The 20081-nt window shown below is 42.2% G+C and overlaps 1 protein-coding gene across 3 annotated transcripts; it reads left to right on the plus strand.

Annotated features, from left to right (window-relative positions):
• Positions 1–1850: 1850 nt before the first annotated feature.
• CRK (CRK proto-oncogene, adaptor protein) lies at positions 1851–19319 on the plus strand. 3 transcript variants are annotated; one of them, XR_007908068.1, is made up of 4 exons: positions 1851–2171; positions 9627–10162; positions 13021–13186; positions 15990–16128. XR_007908068.1 is itself a non-coding variant. In XM_051809769.1 (3 exons), exons 1-3 carry the CDS (start codon positions 1928–1930, stop codon positions 16125–16127), a joined length of 918 nt encoding a protein of 305 aa, XP_051665729.1. In that variant the 5' UTR covers positions 1851–1927; the 3' UTR covers positions 16128–19319. The 3 variants fall into 3 exon arrangements, 2 of the variants coding, with proteins under 2 accessions (XP_051665729.1, XP_051665730.1); XM_051809769.1 differs by lacking the exon at positions 13021–13186 and having other exon boundaries at positions 15990–19319; XM_051809770.1 differs by lacking the exon at positions 13021–13186 and having other exon boundaries at positions 9627–9992; positions 15990–16190.
• Positions 19320–20081: the final 762 nt, after the last annotated feature.

Genomic DNA, 20081 nt, shown 5'->3' on the forward strand with positions numbered 1-20081 from the left:
AGCACCCTCACAGTTCAGGACAGCTGTGCTCTAACATTGTTTATGCAAGTGCTGCCACATGGAGACTGCACAGTTGAAAAAGCACATTCCTTTCTGGAAAAAGCTCACAGAATTGAGCAGAGCTGGAGCAGAGTTCAATGCACACTCACAGATATTGCTCTGGGATTTAAGAGATCTTGAAGAACAATCTGAAAGTGGTAAATACTGCTTTGCTCTTACAGATGTAATTCTTGATTTGTGCATAGCCACACACATGCATTCATCTGTGGCACCAGTGGAACTTAAGCTCTTCCCTGTTGCAGACCTCTGTGGTAATGCAGTCAGTTGCCCTGAATAAAATTCAACTTTTTCTTTTGCAGGGCTATTTTTAACCCAGAACAGCTCGTTGGCCCAATTCAGCATGTAGTCCCATGAAAACAGCTGTGCTGGCACAGCCATGGAGTAGGAACATGTGGCTGGCAGGGAGGATGAGGGCAGGAACTGCTGGCACAGCCCTGAAGGAAAACACACAGTGAGCTGCAGCCTTTAACGAGCAGGATCACAGAATATCCTGATTGGAAGGGACCCACAAGGATCGTTGAGTCCAACTCCTGGCCCTGCACAGGACATCCACAGGAATCCTGAAATGTGCCTGAAAACATTGTCCAAATGTTCCTTGAGCTCTGTCAGGCTTGGTACTGTGACCACTGCCCTGGGGAGCCTGTTCAGTGCCCAACCACATTCTGGGGGAAGAACTGTTTCCTAACATCCAACCTAAACCTCCCTGGCACAGCTCCAGCTGCTCCCTCGGGTCCTGTCACTGGTCAAAGAGAGCAGAGATTGGTACCTGCCCCTCCTCTGCACCTTGTGACGAAGCTGATGATGTCTCCCCATAGTCGCCTCAAGGCTGAAGAGACCAAGTGACCTCAGCCACTCCTCATAAGGCTTCCCCTCAAGGCTTTTCACCATCTTCATAGCCTTTGCAGCCAAGCCAGTGCTCACAGGAGCCCCCAAGGTGATCTGCAGCAACAGAGAAGGAATTGGGATGCTCCAGGGGCAATGGCTGGGATACATCTGCACCCTCCTCCTGCCACAGAGGAGCCCCGTGGGAGCACTGGGAAGGTGTGAGGAGAGGCTGGTGCTGGTGGTGGTCACTGCTGCTCCCAAATACCCAGAGTGGACCCCTCCAGTTGTGTTCAGCCCTCGCTGGTACCCACAGAGCAAGAAATGGTGTGGCCAGCAGGACCAGGGCAGTGACCATCTGTCCTCCTGTGCTGAGACATCTTGTATCTTGGGTTCAATTTTGGGGCCCTCACAAGAAGAAAGACACTGAGGGGCTGGAGAGTGTCCAGAGAAGGGAACGGAGCTTGGGAAGGGTCTGGAGCAGCAGGAGCGGCTGAGGGAGCTGGGGGTGCTCAGCCTGGAGAAAAGGGGCATCAGGGGGACCTTCTCTCTCTCTTCAACTCCCTGACAGGAGGGTGGAGACAGGACAGCAGGACAGAGTCTTAAACTGTGCCAGGGGAGGTTCAGGTTGGACATCAGGAAGAATTTCTTCACAGAAAGAGCGATTAGATGTTGGAAAGGGCTGCCCAGGGTGGAGTCACCGTCCCCGAAGGTAAGGAAAGAGCGGACATGGCACTCAGTGCCACGCTCCAGTTGACAAGGTGGTGATCGGTCATAGGTTGGACTCGACTCCCTCAGAGGTCTTCTCCAACCTGAGTCTGTAACTCGGGATTCCGCGGCTCCGAACGGTCACCGCCCGTTCCCGCCTCCGCGCTCCCCGCCCGCCCTCACAGCCGAGCCCCCCCCGCCTCCCGCGCGCGCGGGGAGATGACGTCACGCCCCCGCGCGCGGTCACGTCCGGTAGGTGAGGTCAGGGCCGGGGCCGCCATTTTGAAGCGGCTCCGCGGGCGGCGGCGGCCGCGGGCGGGGGAGGAGCGCGGCCCCCATGGCCGGGCAGTTCGACTCCGAGGACCGCGCCAGCTGGTACTGGGGGCGGCTGAGCCGCGCCGAGGCCGTGTCGCTGCTGCAGGGGCAGCGCCACGGCACCTTCCTGGTGCGCGACTCCGGCACCATCCCCGGCGACTTCGTGCTGTCGGTGTCCGAGAGCTCCCGCGTCTCGCACTACATCGTCAACAGCCTGGGGCCGGCGGGAGCCCGGCGGGCCGGCGGCGAGGGCCCCGGGGCCCCGGGTGAGTGACCCCCAGGGCTGGCGGTGCCCCCCAGCCCCGGGCAGGGCAGCCGGGGCGGCTCCGCTCGGCGCCCGGGCGGTGCTGGAAGGCGTGGAGCGCTTTGTGGTGGAATTAAGCCGTGTTTCCGCAGCTGGGGCTGAGCCGTCCGCCCGCACCTGCCTTCCCAGCGCCGCATGAAACGCGTCCCGGAGCCGGGCGGCCGGGGAGATCCTGCGGCTCCAGCCTCCCGCCGCCTTTGTTTTACTAAAGCGGTTATCGACAGCCCGTGGGTTCACGTGTCACCCCGGCCGGGAGATGGTTCTGTGCAAGTGTCATCCCAAAATCTGCCTTCTGACAAGGCAGCGCTGCGCTGTCAGGCAGGCGTGAGGCTGAGTTCCGAGCGGGTAGTTTGAGGAGTGGGGACTCCTCGGGATGTAATGGCAATCGTCGCTTTGAATCAGATGCGAAATTCAGGGGGCTTTTCCCCTTGAAGGGCGAAGTTTGATGTTTCTCATCAGCCGAGCATCTAATATGAAAACGAGTTTAAGTGTAACGCTTAGAGAGCACAAGGTAGTGATGGTGTCGGGGGAAAACTGTGTCATGAGAAGCAGCGTTTTTGCTGTTTAATGCAATTAAATGAACCCCCAGCAATGCAGAGTCCTTGGATGTGTGAGAACCTGCAATATCCCTCCTGTGGGAATTAATGAAGCTGGTAGTGGAACTGCTCCAGTTTGGATTAATGCCTGCAAAATGATGTGGGTCCGTTGCTGGCATCTCACAAAAGAGCCACTGGACAATTTTTGAAGTCTAGTAAACCTGTGTAATAAGAGATTTGGTGAACTTATTTGGCCGAAAGTAAATATTATATGAATTTCTGCAGGGACAGCGACTTCTGATGTAGGTCTGTGGTTGGAATAAGAGACCAAGATTGGAAAGATGTAACAATACTTGTTATAGGGAAGATTTTTCAGTTGACTAAGAGGGAGATAATCGAAGAAAAAAACAAAACTACTGCCAGTAGATTTGCACTGTTACACAGTAATTTCCCTTGCTCAGGGGGACACTTCAGATTTGAAAATTTGGGAAAGTCTCATCATGTTTACCCCAGGAACTGCAGAGTGCACTCAAGTCACAAAGCTCCACAGGTAGAAGTGGCTGAATTCAGCTGGAAGTCAAGTGTAAGTCGTTGCTGCTGTGGGCAGTGAAATGGTTTACCCCACAGTGTGCTGGATTGTCTCACGTCTGTGCAGACAGTTCTGTTGCTGTAGCTTTGCAGAGGTTTGGTGCAATAATTGCTGCCGTGGATGGCTGGTGTTGTGTAGAGCAGGGTAAGTTACCAGGATGGTTTGTTGTGGAATCAGCCCAACAGGACTTTAAAGACAGTGGTGGTGAAAAACACTGGATTGTGGCTGTCAGTTCTGGGCAGTTGATTTCTGGGGAGCAACTGATCTCTGGAAAAACAGTGTTTCCGTGTTATTGTGGTATCACTTCAGTACAGCCATCCTGACTCTTTTATTGGGGTACATCCTTAAGCTCATTTTGTGACATTCTATGAGCTGACTTGTGTCATGGGAGCTAAAACATTGTGGAGTTTGGTCAAAATCACTAAATGCTTTGTAATTCTCTTGCTTTAAATGTTTATCTGTAAAGAGTAGTTGTGTAAGCTGGTGGCACAGTAGGCTTAATATAACTTAAAAAGTATAATTATGTTTTGGTTGGTCTCCTTTTTATTTGTCCTCTTGCACTACAGACACTCCTACACTGATTTTAGTAACTTTAACTAAATCATGCCTCCATGCTGATACACTAAACCCAAGAAGGTGCTGGTAGTGTGTATATTAAATTACAGTGTAATTAAGATGTTCTTTCAGAAAAAAAGTAAGTGTGGGGTTGTTCTGCAATGGAAGGGAGATGAAAACTTTGGTAGAAGATTGAATAGGATTTCATGTTTGGGTAGGGAAACCAGTGCAGTAAAAAGAGGTGAATGTTTGCAAATTGTCCTGCTTGCTTATTGTGGTCAAGCTAAAACATTGGGAAAACCAATTCTACAGGTTTTATTATGGTACAGTTTATTGGTTGACAAACACACAGGTCTCACTGGGAAATCTGAATATGCCAGGTCAGGTCTTGGGTTGATTTTTGTTGGTCTCAGTAAGTGTTTGTGAAATTCCTGAGTGCTCTAATACTGCACTTAGAGTTAGGGAAGCCTCAGTACAGAGTGAATGAGATGAGGAGCTTTGGCTTCCCTAATACTGAAAGCCATGATGTCACAAAAACATGATACTTTGTTCTGTTTCCAAAGTATAAAATAAACTTGTGAACTTGTTGTTAAATTCGCCTTTTGCCTGATGCTGCAGTTTTTAACTTCTTGCAGGTGATTTTTCATCATAAGAAAAATATTTAACAGAAAAATCAACCAAATCTTTTCACTTCTTCCTGAAATGCTGTAAGGCTGTTTAAAAAAAAAATAGGATAAATCACCCAATTATGGGAAAGAAGAACACTCTGTTTCCACTGGAGATGGAGATTAACAGCTGAATGAGAATTAGGGTATAATTTGTGATGAAATATCACAGTCATGGGCTGAAGAAATCCCAAACAATACAAAGTGCTCCATGCAGGGCAGCAGACAATAGAAGAAATACTAAAAACATCATGTGTTTGCAATTTAACATGAGGCTTTGGGATAAAAATGTGTGATATGCACTAAAACAAAATGCCTAAAATACCCAAAGAAAGATATGCTTTCTATTAAGAGTACAACATTATGGAGACAGAAACCTTATAGTGTAGTAAAACTTGTGTGAAGTAGGAAAGTGTGACAAATATAGTGCAGAAACTGGTGTTTTCACTGTGAGTTTTAGGAACATGATGCTTAACTTAGGCTTCTAAGTCACTTCCATTGTGACTCTACTTCCTGGAATCATAGAATCCTTGCAGGATGATATCCACACATACAGGATGATACTCCACACTCTATATGGAACGGCTTTAGGTGTGGGTGAGCAGTGGGGTTTAACTCTGACACTTGGGATTTGGGGGGTTGGGTTTGGGTTTTCTTTCCTTTTTTATATTGAAATCAAAATATATTTAAATGCAAAGTAGTGGAAGCTTGGGAAGTGCCTGCATTAGACATCTGCTCTTCTTGCCTCCTGTGTCTGCAGAAATGAGTCTGTGACTCCTGTGTGTGCTCAGAGCTCTGCCAGGAGCCACTCAATGGGCTTTTATGTTTTCGTAGGGCGTTCATGGTGCTTGTTTGTTTTGCTCAGCGTGAGTAGGAAGGTACTTAAGAACAAAGAAAAAAGGTGTCCCTGTGGGGGTGGGGGAACCACACAGGCTGGAATGTGGTGCCTTCGGAGCCGGTTCCCATGTGCTCCAGGAGGAAACTGCCTTACATCACTCTGATATCTTACTTGGGAACGAGAGCCTCGTGTCTCAGTACCTGTGTGATAAGAACAGCTTCTCTGGCCCAAAACACGTTTTGTGAGTTAGGAAAGGGGACCACCTTTAAAGATTAGGCCTAAATACAAACATGAAAACCTGTGTTTGCATGAGGTGTTCCCTGCACTGAAAGGGAAAGCTTTCCAAAGCTTGGGAATAAAGAGAAAACTCCCTAGTGACACTAACAGTTAATTGGAGTGAAGAGAGAAATGTAAAACCCCTGAGATGTGTGAGAAAGTGAGAAGTTGCTGTGTGGTTACACCACCTGCCCACACTCTCTAGCAGCAGAATATTGGGTGTTTTATACTCCTCATTCCCCAGTGTCTGTACAATATTTAAAACATATATAATCAATCTTCTCCAGATTGACATGAAGCCAGCACAGTTCCAAAGCGTGTCAGGAGAGAATGTGCATCATAAACAGAGAACAGACAGGGTCCAGGTTTGAATCTTTCTTTAGTTCTGGAACGCTTTGGATTTTAACTTTTCCCTGGCCTTTCTGAGAGCAGGGGTTTCATTACCTGCTCTGCCACTCTGGGGTGGCTGGAGTCAGGTTAAGTCCTAGTGGAGATGGAGCAGGATGGAGTAAGTAAGAAAGATGATCCTCAGCCCTTTTTGTGCTTCTCATTCAAAGGAGTAACCTTACCCAGCAGAGCAGTGCTGGTGCTAGAGGTGCACACTGAGCAGCTCTTCTTCCTTCAGCTCTGCAGGGCTGTGGAGGAGGGAAGATGATTTTTAGTCCTCCTTTTGTCCAGCTTTCATAGGAAGTGACTAAAGTTCCTCCAGGAGCTGGACTTTACCTTTCCACGCCTTGTGCTCTTCCTGAGAGCCCTCAGAAGATGGGGACAATGTGCTGCTCATATTTGTGCCTTCAAGAAGACTGTCTCCCAGGATCACGAAGGAAAACTGCTCTGATTCTCAAAAAAACACTTGCCTTGTTGCTGTAACTTTCTTGTGTTAGATCTTGCCTTAATTATTCCATGGGCCTACAGATATGAGCAGTGTTGCAGTTCAGCCAAGAAGCTGAAGAATTTCTCTGAGCCTGAAATCTGTTAATCTTTGAATTTCATTATACCAGGAAATGACAAAACTTGGAAGCCTTAATGAGTAGAATTATTTCTGTTACACGTGAGCATCATTTAGCTCATTACCTTGTAGCTGAACAAGAGTATCCACAAAAGAACTGATGGGAAGTTTACCACTTCCTTGGCAAGGTGGATTTGTATTTTATTTCCAACCTGCAATTTTACCAACTGTGACCTGGAACTATTTTGTCCTTTTTATGCCTCTGGTAGCTGAATTTTAGAGGTCTTCTGTTTAAGTTCTCCAGACAATTACGAGATTGCTGCCTTTGTGTTCTTTGTTAATTACTTTGGATTAAGCCTGTAGATTTCTTGTTGCAAAGAGATCTTTCCAGCCTTTTGTAGCTGCCTTACTTTTTTTAATACAAAAGCATCAGAAGTGCACGTGGTATTCTGGCAGTGCTCTTTGTGAAGATAGAGTCTCTCCTTTCTGATGCTTGTCTCTTTGTCCCTTCAAGGAGTGCATTTGTCTTTCTGATCCTTGAATTTGGAGTGTCTGTGTTCTCTGGCTGTTCTTCAGTTGTGCCAAATGCCTTTTAGAGTATGATTTTCCAGGATACAGTACACTGATTTCAGTCGCTCCTTCCCTGTACATAATGTTCCAGTGGACTTTCCTTCTTAAAGTCCAACTTGTATTCAGGTACATTTGGCAGCTACTTCAGGCTGTTGTGCATTAATTCAAAAGGGTGAACCTGTTCCAAAGGAAAAAAAAGACACTCCAAAATACCTTTTTCATCCTGGTGATGATTGTTGGTGCTGACAAGGCTGATGAATGTTACTGATGAGCTGCTCATTCCCTATGACTTGTAAGATTTTCTTGGAATACTTTTGTTGCTGGAGACAGAGCTCAGCCTCCTGACTGAGTCAGCTTGTAGCAGCTTTTACAAAAGTAAATTAGAGTTACAGGTTCTGTATTATTGTCATGTGAAGTAAGTTCCATGTCAGTGAACTTCCCTGAGATTCAGTCTTTTCCCTATGACTTCAAAGTGCTTGGCTGCCCTGGTCTTAAAGTTTCTACGACTTTTTCTTTTAACCTAAGTGTCCCACAAGCCTTGATCCTTAAAGGTTCACAACTAAAGTAGTAGGAGATACATGCTCATGTTTCTGTCACCAGGCAGGTCTGAAACTTGATGTCTTTACCACTAGTTACAAGCTTGGTTTCCTGCTTCCAAAGCTAGGGGAAGTGCAGCATTCCCAGATCACATCCTACCCTGATGGAGTGAACCTCAGCTGTTTGGAAGTGGCGTAGGGATGCTGCCTGTCCAGCCAGAAGTCATCTCCTGTGAGGCCACTGGGATGAAATTCCAGAGTTCTGGCAAAGTCTAGAGCTGTAAGTTACATCTCAGCAACAAAAGTTGAGGGAGTTTTGTAACTTCTCAGCGTTACAATTTGGGAGAATAAGATGGAATCTTATTTCTCTTCCCATGCTGGGTTCATATTCCATACTGATAATTACATTAACTTCCTTATCTCTCGGTGATGCCAGTTTGTGTTTCGTTTTTCACAATTTTTTTGAGGGTATTGCTTTTGGTTTTTGGCTCCCTGTGTTTGTATTCATTTCTTTTGAAAGCCTTTCAGGGCTGTTAATGCATGCAAATGTGCATTTTCCGATGGCTTTAGTTCTGCTGCTTTGAGTTTCCTGTAACCAGCTTCACTAATGTTTATGTTCCTTCAGGATACTTCAAAACTTATTTATCGGGTGTTTGTCTATGTTGATCTTATTGAATCTGCCCTTTTCTCTGTTAGAACCCCTTTTTGCTCTCTTGAAAGAACTTGTTGTAATGTCAGCTTTCCATGCTGACAGTGCTACTTTGAAGGGGGGTTTGGATCAGTGACAGTTTGAAGGATTCTGTTTGCTTTGTACTCCAGAGCTAAGTCTCGGAACTGTTAGATATTCCCTGCAGAGAAAACAGACTTGCAAAGCAAGCATCTCTTTCTTGCTAAAAGAGTTACTCATTAAAGCATAAATCTTTTCATCTCCTCTACCCTCCCCCAGCCTTCCACGATCCTTCCCATAACTGATTGCACAGGGTATGGTGGAAATAGAACATCATGTGTGTGTTTTTTCCCCAGAAGAACATAAAATGGAAAAAAAAGTACAGCACACTGATTGCAAATTGAAATGGATACTCTGCACTTTGGTGCTTGTGATGGCTTGAATATGAACATCATCTGTATTTCAGTGTATTTGAGTTTTGGATTTGTAGCTTAGGCTCTGTCTGACAAATATGGCAAAGAAACTACAAGACTTGGGATTAAAAGGCTGAGTCATACTTATTATGAAAATATGTTATTGCTTTGCATTGCATAAAACATAGATAATTTTCTTTAATGGTACCTTTTATCAAAATGAAAAATAACTTCATTTGCTCATTCCCATCACTTTTTTGCTGCTGTGCTAAGCAGTTTTCCATAGTGTCCATGCCTTTAACCCAAGGTATATTACATCAGGTAAACAACCATTATGGCACTGTTGTCCTTTGAAAATAAATCTGAACAGCAAAAGAGAGTTTAAAAAAAATAATTTCCTTGAAATTGTACCAAAATTTCATTTACTTCCTATATTTAGAGTATAAAACAGGAAAAAGGGTATTATGTGTTGCTGAAAATGGTACAGGCTTCTGAGAAAGATACACTGAACACTTTCATCTCTTGGGTCCATATAACATTTAAAGAAACAAAGATATTTTTATCCTAATTCAGGAAGTTTGGCAGTGCCAAACAATTACTCTTTTCCTTCTTTGACAAAATCTTTTAGAACAAAACTCTATCCTCACGATCACGATAGTGCTGTCTTAGATTAAAAATACTCTAAAAGCTGAATTTGATGAATGCTGGTGTAAAGATACCAAGTTCACTGTAGAAATACTTCTCTGTAAATGTCTTCTCAGATGTTTTATTTACAGTTTTAACTGTTGTATGCTCTCTTTGACATGTTGCCTTCTTTTTTCAGGGTCGAATCCCACCAGATTTCGAATAGGTGACCAAGAGTTTGATTCTTTGCCATCTTTACTGGAATTCTACAAAATACACTATTTGGACACTACGACCTTGATAGAACCAGTCTCCCGGTCCAGGCAGAATAGTGGTGTTATCCTCAGGCAGGAGGAGGCTGAGTATGTGCGAGCTCTCTTTGACTTTAATGGAAATGATGAGGAAGATCTTCCATTTAAGAAAGGAGACATACTGAAAATCTGGGATAAGCCTGAAGAGCAGTGGTGGAATGCAGAAGACAGCGAAGGGAAGAGGGGAATGATACCTGTTCCTTACGTCGAGAAGTATAGACCTTCCTCTGCTTCAGTCCCTACTCTGATTGGAGGTAACCAGGATAGTTCCCACCCACAACCACTGGGTGGGCCGGAGCCAGGGCCCTATGCCCAGCCCAGCATCAACACTCCGCTCCCTAACCTTCAGAATGGCCCTATTTATGCCCGGGTTATCCAGAAGCGAGTCCCTAATGCCTACGACAAGACAGCCTTGGCTTTGGAGGTACATAATGGGCAAAATTCAGAAGGAAGAGATCTGTTCAAGGGATTTCCCTTTCAATCACATTGATAGTTTTGTAGGAATAAGAAAGGGAAAAGCATTGTTTTACGTCATGATTAATAAGTTATGGATAAAGGCTTTTTTTTTTTTTAAATGAGTGATTTAAGTCACTTGTAGATTAGATTATTGTTGATTATTACAGCATGTTTAGGTTACTGAACCAGTATTGTGTCTTTGTCAGCCATCACTAACACAAGTGTTTCCCCATCCATGTTTTCACTTCCCAAGTGTTTATTTTAGGGGGGAGGGAGAGGGAGCAGTTCATGAGTTGTGTGTCTGTGCTTGCTGTCGTGTGCCTCACCAAGGTGTACAAGGTGTGCTGGGTTGTTTGTTGGTTTATGTTGTGTTGGGTTTTCCCTTCCAGTCTGTCAGCAGTTTAAAGCAATCAGTGCAAACATTGATAGTCATTTTGAAGTTACCCAGGCTGAGAGGATGATGATCACACACAGGGTTTTATTGTAATATCTTCACCTTAAGCAGATTGCTTTGGGTTTAGATTGTGAAGCAGGAGTGTTTTACAACTTACATTACAATTTATTAGGGAGGTCTTGCATAAAGCAGTGATTGATGGAGCAGGATTTGTAATAAAGCAAGGAGTTTCCCTCAGGTTGATTCACTTCCTGACATGATCAAGTACTTGTACAGGCCCTTTTTGATTTTTCTTTTTCCTCTTAAAAGATGACTAGAGTGCTCTATCTCTCCATATCAGATAGTTCTCCCTCAAGTTAAGTTTGAGGAAATTGATACTAAGGTATTCCCAGTGGCAGACCTTTGCCTTAGGATATGTAAATTGTATCCTTTAATCTAGGCTTCTTTGAGCCAGAGGCTCTGGAATTTCCTGATACCTAATTGACTTCCTGTTTATATAACATTTTAAGTACTTGGGAAAAAACAGTTTCTGTGCTGAGTCAGAGCATCTCCTCTTCACTCTCACATACTTTGTGTAATTGTGCATGGCACAAAAGGCACTTCAGGACTCCAGTGATTTGGCAGCTGTAGGTGTGTGTCTGTAGTACAGAACTGGCAAATGCAGCACATTCTACAGATGGATAATTGATGTGCAGCCTGGCAAATGTGACATTTTTCCCCATTGTAGGTAAAAATTTATCTGGGGGAGCAATGTAAATGCACTCTGAGTTACTATACTTTCTGTTAGATAGGTGACTATTATTGGGTTGAGAAGCATGGATAGAAATTTATGCCAACTCATCAGATTTTAGGGAAACGTGAAGATTTTTATCCTTCATCCTTTACTACAGCCTAAAATACTGTCTCTTTCCCTGTTTTTCTCACTCTTTTCACCCAGCCACCTCCTGGAACTTGAGAATATTCTTGAATGGCATTGCAGACTATGTAATTACCAGATGTTACATATTTTTTGAGCCTCTGGATATTATGTTGTAGCATATTTATCAAAACCTTTTGGGTTTCTTTCTGGATTTTGCTGTTAATTTTATAATATTATTTTGCTGTTATTTATCAGTGTGCCACTAATGTTCTCTCAAGCCTCAACTTCCCACTTTAAAGCAGAACCCCACAACACTGCCCTGTGCAGAGCTTGGGAGCGTGGAGTGAAATAGGGAGAGTGAGAAAATGCTGGTAAATCCAGACCATCATAAGCAACTTAGAGTGAAAGGAAATCCTTTACAGGCTGAAGAACAGCTTGTGAGTGCTGTGGCTGATCTTGTGTTAGCTCAATCCTCTTCACCAAAACTCACATGATCTATCAAGTTGCTGTGCTTTAGGAAGAGTAGTTGTGGAGAATATCTCTCTGCTCTGAGCTACCTTACACCATTAGTATCTTTTACTAACTGATGGTAACAGCCTCGACAGCTGAAGTGTTGGGGAGGGGGGAACTGAGAAGTGTCAGCTCAGCTCATCTTTGTGACAGTGTAAGATTTCTGGTGCACAACATTGGCCTTTGTGGGCCTTACAAACTTACTGAAATATTTATCAGTTGAATGTAGAACTTCTTGATTAGGGTGATGCACTCCTGTCTTGCTACACCTCTGCATTTAAGAAATGCAGTAGTAGTGGTGGTTCTTTATTCTGTATAAACTGGGAAAATTTAGTTTTAGAACATAAGCCATTGATCACTGCTTCTAGTGTCCTTCAGAGCTTCTTTGCAGCTTTTATCACTTCCAATCACAATGTTACTGAGTTGCTTTCGATGTCTGTACAGGGAAAAAAATAGCAATATGCACTTCATTTTCTCCCAAGTTTTTCTTCATCCTGTCTATCAAAGTGCTGTTTCTTGTTGTCTCCTTTTTTTCACGTTCCCTTTCACTTCATGGTGTTCCTTCCCTGTTTATTTAGAGATCTCTTTCTTAGATAACTTAGTAGAAAGCATTATGTAAATCTTATCAGTCCATTTTTGCCCAGACCTCTTTATAAATACAGAAAGTGGGATTCTTTCCAAATGAAAACTCTTATCCTCAAATCTGGCAATATTCATGGGTGGGGGTGGATCCCACTGTTTCTCTTAGAAAAATAGATTCTTAACATCAAACAGTTTTTGCCCAAACTGCAAACAGAATATCTGTACTGCTCTGTTATTTTAAGACTGACATGCTTTTGAAGAGCTCAAGGGAGGAGGATCAGAGCAGGGAATGTTCTAATAAAGTCTGTGCTGTGTTATGGAAAAAAGATTCAGCAGGAGAAGTTAACATTTATTTTGCATGTAACTGGACCTATTCAAGGAGTTGTCAGTCTATTTTAAGAGAAAATAGAGGAGAAAAAGGGAAGATCTGTTTGGTGAATGACTCTGAGATCGATCGATTTATTTTTTTTCTTTGTAACAGTAGCAGAACTCTGCCACCTTGACCTCACCAAAGAGGAGTACTTGGAATAAAACCTCAGCATACAGAAGTCTTCACTTGAACCTTCAGTTTTGCTTTGAAGCATATGGGGTATATTTAGTTTTAAAACTTCTGATGAAGACTGAGACAAACCTGACTTTCTAGCAGGGTACAGTGTTGTTCCTGAGGTGCTGTGCTTGGTGGGATGATGCACTATGGACTAATGATACCATAAGTCAATGTTAAAAGTGAGGAGAATTCGAAGAGAACATCCATTTCTAATCTAAATGTTTTAAAATTTCAGCACTTGTAATAATGGGTAATTTTTGAAAAGTTCTCTGTATTGTCTTCAGGACAGTGTTTGAACTGTAGCTTAATAGGCAGAGTTTCAAAGCAGATCTAGAAAGATCTGTAAGTTATTGTGGAACTAATGGAGTCATTTTATTAAGCCAGCATTTGTGAAATGATCCATGCTCACTTAAGTCAATCCTACTTTGATAGGTGTAAAGATATATATATAAGAATGAAGTGGGAAGATATATATATATAGATGAAATGTGAATGAAAATTTGTATCAGAGTGATTGCTAAATGACTACTGCAATGGTAAAAAAGGAGTATTTTATCTCAGAGGTCTTTCCTCTTTTCATGATCACTGAAATGCAGATTTCATGTGTAGCTTCTTATAGTAAGGAGAATTCATAAATGGGTGTCCCTTGGCTGCAATGACCCTGAAACACCCCTGAAAACCAAAAAACAGCTACAGGATGCTTCTGGGAGTGAGGGAGTGTCACAAGCATCCTGTATTATAACTCACTGCCATTGCAGTGTTGAACTCACCTTTTGCAGGTGAGTTGATTGTAGGATGTCCAAGATAAACTCTGTATGAACATGAATTAGGGTGTGATAGTCAATAAGAGCAGTCTGAGAAAAATACCTTGCAGACAGCAAACTTAAGTGCAGCTTGTGTTCCTTCCTTCCTAGTGGGTTGGAGGTTAAATACTGTTGTGTTGGAGGCTGATACATAGATTATAGCCAGGTCTGAAGAGTTTAAAATTATCTAGGACATTGTTCTTGTAATGGTTGTGATTGGGAAATAAGATTTTCCGGTTCTAGTATTGTCACATTTAATCTCCCCCTTGTTAAATTAGAGCTGATGTATTGTTTTGGTCAGCAGAGTATTTTTATTGGTACAACCCCCCAGTGGTTATTAGCAGTAGTAGAATTATACAAACTGCATGATTAAATTCCTAAAGAGCTGAAACTTGCATTCAGTAGTCGAGGAAGGCTTCCTTTTTGCCTGTAGCAAATACATAAGAGGATTTTCTTCAAAATATGATTCATTAAAATGTCTATACTAATGATTACAAAAGGAAAAAATAAAACTACAGTGAGAGTCCCAGTGGGCCTCTCATTACCAGATAAGTAATCATGAGAGGTATGGGGAGCTTAATTAAATGTCCATGAAGTGGTTTGAATTTATGAACTGTTAAAAGCTGTTCTGGCAAAAGATCGTAAGTGATTAAAACCTGTAAAGTTAATGGAGATTGGTAGCATCTTAAATTGTTTTCCTTGTTCTTCATTTGCTGCCTGGAAAGTGAGAATAATGAGATTCAGTTAGGATGGATTTGGAACACAGTGATGAGCATCTGTGTAAACCAGTAACTGTATATTCAGTGAATTTTTGGATTAAATGCAGTGAGGCCTTTGGCCTTGCCTGCAGAGTTTATTTACAGTATACATGAAAGAAAATAAGTGTATATCTGTCCCCAGAAAGCATCCTCCCTCTAAAGAATTCTAAAACCCATTGTTTTTTACTTGTAAATAAGATTATTGATAAAATTCTACAGAGGGGTAGAAACGGGTAGACAGCTTTTCAGGGTTGCATTTATTAATTCACCAGCGCCTTTACAATGTAAATTTTGCTTTCTTAGCTTGTGTAAGTGCTGTTTAAAGTACCCTTGAAGATGCAACAGAGTTGGGGACTGATCAGCCCTAGACCTGACTGCACTGCCTTGGGGAAGTGACTGCTGTGCAGTTTGACCCTTTGTCAAAGGGAGACAGAATTGGTGCCGAGAATATCAGGGTGGAGATGAGAACAGGAGATATATTGCTGGGCTTTTATGTAGTGTACTTTGTTAAAATCAGATGCTTTGAAACAATGTGTTCTAGTTTCATTGGTCCATAGCAACCATTGTTTTATTTTTCTAGCTAAAAAAAGTCAGGTCTAAGAGGGAGAGGGCATCAGTTCTCTTTAATATTTCTGTGAGTGGTGGACTTGGCAGTGCTGAGTTAATGGTTGGACTCTGATCCTCAAGATCTTTTCCAACCTAAACTATTCTGTGGTTCAGTGAGATTTATTTCTGTGAGAAATCTGTGGTGGGCAAGACTGAAATGTCATCTGGCCTTGCCTCTGGTAGTGGCTGTTTGAGGACGCTCAGAGTAAGAACAGAGCAGCCTTAAGGCACTGCTGCTTAGACACCTGCACATTCTCTCAGTGTTTTATAGTCTGTGGAGAGAGATTCCCCACTTATCCAGAGCCTTTTTAATAATACTTGAGAAGTGGAATTTCAAAACCAAGGAGCTGTTTAGCTTCCAGGTTAGTGTTCACTTGGTCCAGCCTGCCTTGGTGATGTTCTCGGTGGAGAACCAGCAGTGTGCGAGCCTCTGTCGGTCCAGCGAGGCACATTTATTGGGATGGCACCTGATGGCAGGTGCCAAGAGTGCTCTGAGGGATTAGTGTTGGATTACTGGCACTTCAGGTAGTTCTCACCTGATCTAGGCATGCCTTTTTCTCTCTATACTTTCTTCAGGAGTGAATGACGTGGGGGACAGGCTGGTGTCTCAGGAACGGTCAGGACTGCTTTGTATGGACGTGTGTCTGGTACACTTGGGGGACACACCAGCGGGGAGGGCTGGCGGCTCATCCCGGTGTTTGTGGATGGTAACACGTATTTATTTCTTGCCCCGCAGGTCGGTGAGCTGGTAAAGGTCACAAAGATTAACATGAGTGGTCAGTGGGAAGGAGAATGTAATGGCAGACGGGGTCACTTTCCATTCACACACGTCCGTCTGCTGGATCAACAGAATCCCGACGAGGACTTCAGCTGAGTGTGGCTCAACAGTTGCTCTTACAGATGGGAACAATCTCAACTTGTTTTTATTGCAGATGCCATCAAGACTCTGTTCCGACCGATTGAAAGCGGAATTGCTTGGATAAGCATTCTGATAACCTGCAAACCCCTGGGACTGAACACCACCATTCCTTAATCAAGGGTCATGTAATTCAGGGTACGACAGTAGATAACTCGTGTGTCAAGTGGCAGAACTAGTCCACGATTCTAGGTTGTAATGCCTGCTTATGTCCATGTGCACGGCAGACTGGACCTTGCCAGCAGCAGCAGCCGGGGAGAGCAGGACTGTAGATGTTCAGATGACATTTATAGCTCTCTCCGGTCCCATTGCTTATGTTGCTTCTTCCTCAGGCAATGAACATCAACCGTAGACAATTCAATACACAGATAGAAATTTTACCAATTTATCCTGGAGCTTTCTCCATGTTTTTTTCCATCCTGAATTCTCTGTCCTAGAAAGGCTATACAGTACTCTGCATGGTCAGTTAACTATGCACAGTACAGATTTATGTAGTGCTGTTGGGGACAGCCCTTGTGATTTACACGTTCTTACCATTTTGATGGTAAATGACAGATCAAATCAACCTCAGAATTCTAGAAGTTTGTGGACACTAGATTGATTTCATCAGTACTGTTGATGCTTCAAACATAGCAGTTGATATTAAATTAAGGTTTTTGTTAACACACAAATATCTCTTTATCCACAAATACAAGGCTTATAGAAGTGTAAACGTCCATATCAGTGCTGAAAAATACGTGCGTAGCACTTTAATACGTAGCTTTAAAGCAGTGTTTGATTCACTAAATATACTAAAATATTGACACTGCTTTCCAGTAAAGTTAAATTATGTAGGGCTAGTTTAATGTTTCTAGAATTCTTGGATACTCCTGTTGTACAATACTGTTACAGTACAAATCGGTGTCAAACATGGTGAACTGACAAACCAAATATTACTTTTATTATAAAGTTACTCTGGGGACTCTTCTGGTTTGATTCCCATCTGTAAAATATTTGATAGTGAATTCATGAGGATTTTATTTTTAATAAACTAATGGAAAATAATTGTGTGCTTCTGGACTGATTCTCAAAAGGCATAATAGAGTAAATACGGCTTCCTAGCTCATAATGAAAATCAGTGCATTGAATAGGCAGTATTATGCACTGCTTGGTGGTTGTTTTTGTAGTCTGTTCTTCTAATTATCTGGTTTTCTCTAATATAAATCAGAATGGATTCAGTAAGTTTTGTAAACTGAAATTAAACACTGAAGTAACTATCCCTTACCTGTACCCCGGGTTGTTTTCCAAGCACAGCACTCTAGTGACCAAACTAAATTTTGTAACTTTATGACTACAGTGTAATCCGTACAGAACGGTTTTTCTAAATAGTATCAAACGGAAAATGTTGGTTTTGGTTGCTACAAACCATGTGACTCGAGTGGCTCATTGGTCGCACATGCTGCAAAGGCCTTTGCTGCACTGCACCGACCTGTACAACAATACTGGTAACACTTTACCTCAGAACTCTGTAACATGCTGGAAGTTATAATATTTCTGTTATATTTAAGTACTAGTTGTTTTACTTCAGAACTAATCCATCAGCAAGTCTGACTAATGTTCAGGTTATGGGCACTCATGACTTCTGTGCACTAATGCCGATGTACGTTAATCACACCTGTCCATCACCAGTCTCATGAGCACTACTGAGGATTGTCAGAAAACTGACAGCTGGGACAGTGGTGTGGGAGTGGAAACAAAGGAATTGCAGTCCTGTCCTAGCTTGGATTGCTGTTCTGGTTAGGGTGATGTGCCAGTGATTGTGGGATCTCTTCTAGCTCAGTACAAAATTCACTTTGAGGGGAAAAAAATTGACAAACTAACTCTTAGACTCTGTAACTCATCGGTTTCTTTAAGGCTAATTTGTATTTTTCCTCTGACCTCGATATTTACTGTAACAGGGTTTTTTTGTTCAATAGCTGCACTCTGAATAACAGGCTTAATATTGAGTTTTTCAATCGCCCATATTTGCTTATATTTTTCTTCATGTATTGCAAAAGAAACATAACGAACGGTGTGTTCTTAGAATAAACACTGTTCTGAAGTATTTTTCCCAACTGCAGTTAATGAAAGCCCATATATTTGTACCTTTTCAATCGGGAGTTAAATTTTAAGATACCGAAAGAACATTTTTCTGGTAGTTTTATTATGCAAATATTGCCCTTTTAATAGGAAAGACGTGAGTCGAATTAACTAGCAAATACCCTGCAAACTTTGTAGATGTGGTTTTATTAAGACTGTATAAATTGTGAATATTTTTACTCTTTGAAACAGCAAAATAAAGAAACTAGAGGAGTCTTAATAGCCGCTGTTGCACTAGAACCCCAAGTTCTTGTCAAGCAGTTTTTCATAGTCAACTGACACGTTAATGCAACTGTTTTCCACTATTCAGTTCTAAGCCAAAATGTGGTTTTGTTTCATAGGTGGTAGAAATGTTTGCATTTGGACAAAGTAGACATTTCAACTTGTCAAGCTCTTAAAGGAAAATAGGTAGAACATATGTTCATGAACATGTAGATTAAATCCTTTTGTGGCCTTTGTTTATCCTCTTCTATTTGTTCCCTCCCTTCTCCCCGATGCGTGCAAAAAAATCATTGCTAAGAATGTTGGTCACAATCTTTTGTCTCTACTTGGCTGTGTTTTTTGGTCTCTTGTGCATAGGCAGGTGTTAGAACTAGAATAATCATTTCTAGAAATACACCGTGAAAGCAGAATGCTCAATTACACTGTGTTCTTCTGGTGCATTTACACATTATATCACACTAAAAAGTACAACTGGCTGCTATGGTTTTTTTAATATATATTTCATTTTGGTAAACCCCAGCCTTTTTACTAATATTGGACCTGGTTAAATCTTGTTAATCTGTTTGAATTGTATTTGTTAATAATGAAAATATTTCTAATCATTTTAAGAGTAAAACACTTCATTTTTGTTAATGGTTTTGGGGAAGGATTCTAACCAAACCAGTTTGAAGAAAAATATGAAACATGTGCCATTGTATTATAACACTATCCACTTTCTTGACAGTTAAAGTCTTTTTTTATTTTTTTTGTAGCATGTAATGTATATGTTCATAGTACGTGAAGTAAATAAAAGTATAGCCAAAACTTTGACTCGGTGTCATTCTCAATCAGTTGTTGTTGTAATATTTGAATTCAGTGATCTAAAAATAGAGCTGTGGGTGTGGCCATTTTTAATTTGCCATATTTGTATGAAGACAATTATAACACCTGCAGAAGTAAGACAAACCAAGGTAACTAAAATAACTTATCAACCAATAAAATATGGCTTTTTGAAATGAGGTGGCTTTCTGTAATCAGATTAGTCAAGGGGTTGGGGAAAAGTGAATTGTCATTGCAAAAGAGGACTTGTGAGGAATGTTAATATGAGATTTTGTAGCTATTGGTTTCACTTCTACCTGCACAGGTGTATCAGGAAATAGTTTGGGGATTCTTTGGATGGGGTGTGTATGTTTGGGAAGGTAAAAAGCTGTTTAGACCTACTTTTGCCATTGTATTCCTTAAAAACTGCAAGGGGATGGTGGTCTTTCGGCCCCCAAGGATAAGAATCCTGATGGCAAGATTCCCATTGTGTCTCCACACAGTAAAGATTCTTCTATCACCTTCAGATGGAAAAAAACTTACATTTTCTTGGGTAAAACCCCCCAGCTTTGCTCCAGTGTTCACACAGCTTGGCTGCAGCAGATCTGCAATCCAAAAGTGCCATTTAATGAGGTTAGAAACCTATTGCTTTTCCTTTTCCTTTCCCTCTCCTTCCAGCCATGCTTTTTGGCTACAGTAGTGACTGAATGAATTCATGTGAAAGTTGAGGGTGCAAGGGACAAGCAAGGATTGCATCAGCAAATAGTGCTGTGA

This window comes from Manacus candei, unplaced genomic scaffold, assembly GCF_025592945.1.
Source record: "Manacus candei isolate 608988 ecotype Guabito, Panama unplaced genomic scaffold, ASM2559294v1 h1tg000076l, whole genome shotgun sequence".
Taxonomy (NCBI): Eukaryota; Metazoa; Chordata; class Aves; order Passeriformes; family Pipridae; genus Manacus; species Manacus candei.